General features: G+C 51.1%; 1 protein-coding gene across 2 annotated transcripts in view; it reads right to left on the reverse strand.

The window, feature by feature from the left end:
- COMMD5 (COMM domain containing 5) overlaps positions 1 to 4,188 on the reverse strand; it is a 12,677-nt gene extending 8,489 nt beyond the window's left edge. Inside the window, exon 1 of one of the 2 annotated variants that reach the window (XR_002482187.1) lies at positions 3,333 to 4,188. Coding sequence is in view for 1 of the 2 variants with exons in the window: in XM_008061849.2 (XP_008060040.1) it covers positions 3,449 to 4,123 (675 nt within the window). In the remaining variant the exon portion in view is untranslated. Of the gene's footprint in view, positions 1 to 3,241 lie in introns of those variants that run through there. The other variant, XM_008061849.2, reaches the window with a different exon arrangement.
- Between the last annotated feature and the right edge of the window lie 2,155 nt (positions 4,189 to 6,343).

Genomic DNA, 6,343 nt, shown 5'->3' on the forward strand with positions numbered 1-6,343 from the left:
AAAAAAAAAAAAAAAAAAAAAAAAGAAAAGAAATACCTACTGGCAGGGCAGAGTGGCTCAAGCCTGTAATCCCAGCACTTTGGGAGGCCAAGGCTCGAAGACTGCCTGAGCCCAAGGCTGTTTGAGACCAGCCTGGGCAACTTGGTCGAGACCTCGTCTCTACAGTGTATCAAAAAATTAGCAGGGCATGGTAGCATGCATCTGTAGTTGTGGCTACTTGGAAGGTTGAGATGGAAGGATCGCCTGAGCCCAGCAGGTTGATGCTGGGGTGGCCATGAGAGCGTGCCACTGTACTCCAGCCTGGGCAACAGAGTGAGAGACTGACTCAAAAAAAAACCAAAAAACAAAAAACTACCTACTGAGGTTGGCTGGGCATGGTGGCTCCTGCCTGTAATCCAAACACTTTGGTAGGCAGAGATGGGAGGACTGCTTGAGCTCAGGAATTCCAGACTAGCCTAGGTAACATAATGAGACTTCGTCTCTACAAAAAAAAAAGGGAAGGGAAAGGGAAAAGGAAAAAAAGACCTACTGAGGAATGAAAGTTCAACACTAATACAGGCTTTAAAATGTTCACACTACCTCCTGTTCCCCTCCTGAAGTTTTCGCAGAGATTGTTTTGACCACTAACATCACTATGATGTTTTTTGAGTTGGATCTCACTCTGTTACCCAGGCAGGAATACACTGGTATGATCACAGCTCACCGTAGCCCCGACCTCCTGGGCTTAGGCAATCCTTCTGCCTCCCGAGTAGCTGGGATTACAGGCACATACCACCACACCCAGGCTAATTTTCTGTAGAAACAAGGTTTTGCTATGTTGCTCATGTTGATATTGAACTCTTGGTCTAAAGCAATCCGCTTGCCTCAGCCTTCAAAGTGTAGGAATTGCACGTATCCCTGCACCCAGCTAATAGCAAAAAACCCAAAAAAAACAAAAAGAAAAGAAAAACATGTACAGAAGCCCACTAAGGGAATGGTTAAGTCAAGTCATGTATTGCACACCCACTAGGAGGTTTGTTTTGTAACCATTAACATGACTGTCACACAGGAAAAATGTTAAACGAACAGAGTTGTGTTAACATATGACACAGACATAAAGCATGAATATAAAGTTTGAAAAGAGGTCAAGATGTTTCATAGTTGTCCGTGGACAAAGGGACATTTTAATTTAATTTAATTTTTTTTTTTGAGTTGGAGTCTCACTCTGTCACCCAGACTGGAGTGCAATGGCCGCTCCCGGCCACTGCAGCCTCGACCTCCTGGGCTCCGGCAATCCTTCCGCCTCAGCCTTCCAAGTAGCTGGAACTACAGGCGTGCACTACCACACCCAGCTAATTTTTGATTTATTGTAGAGATGAGGTCTCGCAAAGTTGCCCAGGCGGGTCTCGAACCCACGGGCTCAGGCAATCCACTCACCTTGGCCTCCCAAAGTACTGGGATTACAGGCTGAGCCACCGAGCCTGGTCGACATTTTAATTTTAAATTTTGTTTTTACTTTTTTTTCGAGACCAGTCTGGGTAACTTGGTGAGACCTCATCTCTACAATAAATAAACTAGCCAGGCATAGTGACATGCACTTGTGGTTCCAGCTATTTGGAAGGCTGAGGCAGAAGGATTGCCTGAGCCCAGCAGGTCGAGGCTGCAGTGGCCGTGAATGTGACACTGCTCTCCAGTAGGGGTGACAGAGTGAGACTCCAATCAAAAAATAAATAAATAAAATAAAAAACAAAAATAAATTTTGTTTTTTCTTTTCTTGATTTTTCCCTAAAGTGTCATGAATCTCTGAACATGCTGATGGTTGAAAACATAAGGATGTGATGTAGAGAGCCTCCCTTACCAGTACACACCTTGCAGGCTTCCTTTCTGCAAATCTGGGTCTCCTCACTTCCTCCACGGCAGGCCTGGAAGCAGCCTGGATGGCCCACTCCAGCTTCCATCCTCCAGGAAGCAGGGCCTGAGGACCCAGGCTTTGGCCCCATCCTCAGGTACAACCTCTAAACCCTGCATCAGCCTCCCTGGGAAGCTCTCCACCTCGTCCCAAAGGGTGGACTATTCCTTTGCCTTTCCTTGGCCCACAATTCACTTGCCACAGCTCTCACTCAAAGGGTAAAGGCCTTAAATAATTGAGATGGTGGGAGCCCAAACATTCTGTAAATAGCCTGTGCAGACAACAGTCTGGCCGGGAGAAGAGGTGCAAGGTTCCAAGATAAAGCAGCCAATACCAGAGCAGGCACCAAAGCACATTAATCACTATTTTCAGAGGAAGTTCTTGCAGCTCAGACCTACTTAATCCCTTGAGACTTGTGACTGGGTTCCCCAGCAGAGAACACACCAGACCTGGACTATAGCAGTGCCCCAGAGAGGGAGGGACACCATCTGAGGACTGACAATAAATGACTCTGCAGAGAGAAGAACCCCAAGGCAAACCTGAAGCAGTTATGCTGAGACTGCAAAGCTGGTTACAGACCCTGCATACACTTGTCCTAGAGGTACCCAGGAGAGGTCCCAGCCACCAACTCCACTCTGATGACAGCCTCCCCACTGGGCTCCTAACCTGTGGGCTCCCTTGCAACCCTATATGCTGCTCTCAGTACAGCAGCCAGTGTTGTCCTTGTAAAACAATCTTCATGGCTGGGCACAGTGGCTCACACCTGTAATCCCAGCACTTTGGGAGGCCAAGGTGGGAGGACTGCTTGAGCCCAGGAGTTCGAGACCAGCCTAAGCAACATGGTGAGACATTATCTCTACAAAAAATTTTAAAAATTAGCCAGGCATCATGGCACGCACCTGTAGTACCAGCTACTTGGGAGGCTGAGGCTGAAGTATCACCTGAACTCAGCAGTTCGTGGCTGTGATCGCACCACTGCTCTACAGCCAGTGGTGTGATCACAGCTCACCATAGCTCTACATCCTGAGTGACAGAGTACAACTCCGGATTTTAAAAAAAAACTCTTATAATGATACCCCCCCCCCAAAACCCCACTCGAATGTCAACACCATGAAGGATTTAAGACAGAAGAATGAAAATCTCTACCCCAAAACACAGAATTTACAAAAGCATATAAGCAAGGAGCTCAGATGCTACATGGAACCAGCTGAGTAACCTAACAGTGTCTGCAAAGGGCCTTGACCTGGACCCCAGAACTCGACCTAGTCATACATAGCCATACCCAGCAACAAGGTCCAATGGCCAGGGAAGGGGAGGATGGGCAGTTTAATATCCCCTAGAGAAACATGTTGTTTATATTTGTTTTACTTCCAAAAAAGCAAAAAGGTATAGCATTTTAAAAAATTAAACAGAAAATTATATAATTTCATTCAAAAACTCTCACTGAAGAGTCCATCTCATGGGAAGAGCAGGGTTGTTCTAGGAAGAACCGTCTCTGCTTTGGTACTATTTGAGGCACCTTTCCAAGCCTGACCCGAATGGGACTGGACAAGAAAGGGTTCAGTCCTGCAATTTGCGCTCACACCTCTTCTCCAGATCTGCCATCTCTTTTAGGACCAGAGCCACACTGTACCGCAGCTCCTGGAACTTGGCTGTAGGGACCTCGAAGCGGTGTGCTGACCCATCCGAAAGTTTCAGCTGCATCAGGACGCTCGGCTGCAGGGAGCGGGCCAGGGCACTGGTAGAGATTGCCACATCCACCCGCCACCGAAAGTCAGCAATGTGGGGCAGCCAGGCCCCCTGCTGCTGGGCCACAGAGTCAAGGAGGGGCCTCTGGCTCCCAAACACCACGCTGGCCAAATCCCCAACCAGATCTTGGGGGATGGAGAGCTCCTGGAGCTGATCCCTGAAGGCATCAGGCTTTAGGCTGGTAGGGGGCAGCCGGAGGGCCTGCTGGAGCAGCGTGTACATGCCCGCAAGAAGGGCACCCAGCCGCTCCTCTGGCAGGTTGGTGCTGGCCCCAAGACGCTGCACAGCCTCTCGGCAGTCCTCCCCCTGCAGGCTGCTAACCACAAGCTTCAGCAGCTTTCTGAAAGTGCTCCTGTCCAGGTCTCCTAGTAGCCGGGCCATTGCTGCCACCTCTGGAGGGAGCTGGGCCCCCAGGAAACTCACCCGGCTACTGGAACTGTCACCAGGATGATGCAGGTAAGGAGCTGCAGCCCCCACAGCAGACATTGTTGCTTCCTCCTCCTTGATTAGCCAGCCCAGAAGTGAGGTCCCAGATGCAGATGCCTGGAGGCAGGTGGAGAGGAGAAGACCAGTGACTCCCATGTCAGTGGGCCAGTGAGTAAGGGTTGATGTGGTCCCCATCGTCAAGACATTGACAGTGTGAACTACCAATGATATTCAGTGTTATGGGGGCTGGGGAGATGACCCTGAGAGCAGGTGGCAGAAGGGCCCACATTAGTCCCAGGAAGAAGGGAGGCCTCCCAGAGAAAGTGACATCTGAGACGTAAAGTTCAAGCTGGAGTTGGCAGGGAAACGGGACAGGAAAGAGGACCACAAAACAGGAGAGAGAGTTCTCCAAATAAGTAACAGAAGGAAGAATGAACTATGAGAAAGACCCAGAGAACATAGGAACATAGCAGCTGCTGCCACTGACCACACTGAGACCCCTTAACTACTTATTCCTGAATCCTCACAATAGCTCTTCAAGAGCCCACTATTCTTGCCTTACAGATAAGGAAATAAAGGCTCCAAACACAACCTCATAGTCAAGGAGTAGAACCCAGACCTCTGTATTTAGAAAGCCCCACTGTTTCCAACTCAGCACATGGGGATCCAGACACAGCCCCTGCTCCCCAGGCATGAAGGACTGAGCAATGGATATATGTGAGCCATTTAAAGACAAGGGCTGGCCAGGCTCGGTGGCTCAGCCTGTAATCCCAGCACTTTGGGAGGCAGAGGCGAGTGGATTGCCTGAGCCTGAGGGTTGGAGACCAGTCCTGGCAACTTGGTGAGATCTAGTTGCTACAATAAATCAAAAATTAGCCGGGGGTGTTAGCGCGCGCCTGTAGTTCCGGCTACTTGGAAGGCTGAGGCAGAAGGATCGCCAGGGTCCAGCAGGCCAATGCTGGGGTGGCTGTGAGAGTGAGACAGACAGAAAGAAAGAGAGGGAGGGAGGGAGGAAGGAAGGAAGGAAGGAAGGAGGCTGTGACATTACTTGAAGGAACACCACAACAGTACATGCACCAGCTCTGTGGTAGGTATGTGCCCCTGCCCATCTCAACGCACAAGCAACCGCAGCAGAGCACAGCTCCAGCCCAAGAGACTTGTCAGGCCCAGAAATACAGCATAGCGGGCCCGAGGCGTGTGGAGTGCTGAGGGGGCCCCAGAAGTACAAGGAGCTCTCCAAGGGCTTCATCGCCCATTCTCCCTGGCAATCAGCGACCATCTACTGCTAATCCCGCCACGGTCCCGCCAGAATCATGCGCTCCTGCCCACTCCAACTGGCCCTGTTCCCGGAAGGCTCTGCCTCCCAAGGAACCGCCTTCACACTGCTCCTCTTCCAACCATGAAGGTCTCAGCAAGCCAAGTTTGCACCCGACTCCGTTCGCTCGGCTCCAAAATGAGAGCGGCACCATCCGTCCCGGGACTTTGGGGCCTCGGTGCACGGAGTCAATCTCGGCGCCTGACCGCCGACCCCGCGTTCAACCTGGCAAGCGCTCCTCCCGCGGAAAACTCCCTCAGTGTCCAGAGCCTCTTGATGTGGTGGCGAAGGGACTGTGTCCTGGTTTGCTGCCCTCTCCCTGCCAGGGGAGGGCGACCCCATCTCACTCACGCCCTGAGCAGCCCTACCCTCGCGGCCCGAGCAGCCAACCGCACCTGACGCTAACGATCCAGAGCAGCGCAACGGCAGAACGGGAGAGCAGCGGCCGCATGAAACCGGGCTCTACCCGGAAGCTCCCCGAGAGACACTTCCGGGCCGCTCTAGGAAACCTGGAGGGCCTGCTCCTCTGTGGTCTGCAAGCTCCGATGGTCTCTGCAGCTGCGCGGAGCCGGAGATCGCGTTGCGCAAATCGAGCGGCCTCTGGAGAGTCCCAGACTCTGTGGCTGGGTGCGTCCTGTGACCCTGTTCTCTGATACTTTTTTTTTTTTTTTTAGGGAAAAAAGAAACAGAAGGCGGTGTTTTATTTCTGTTTCTGAGGCAAAAACTGAGATTTGGACCCAAGTCCCTGGTCCTATCCGTCCTGCAGCGACTGCTAGTGGGGACAGCGGGCGAGCACCACCTTCATCCTCTCCCCCCACACCCCCCACCCCGACCCTGGTGATTGTTGCAAAACAATGCGAAAGTAACTAATGCCACATAACTGTATACTTAAAAATAGTACAAATGGAAAATTTTGTTATATATGTCAAAGATCAGAATTTCAACAAATTGAGTTTAAAAATCGA

This window comes from Carlito syrichta, unplaced genomic scaffold (assembly GCF_000164805.1).
Source record: "Carlito syrichta isolate Samal-C Ts95f unplaced genomic scaffold, Tarsius_syrichta-2.0.1 Scaffold305629, whole genome shotgun sequence".
Taxonomy (NCBI): Eukaryota; Metazoa; Chordata; class Mammalia; order Primates; family Tarsiidae; genus Carlito; species Carlito syrichta.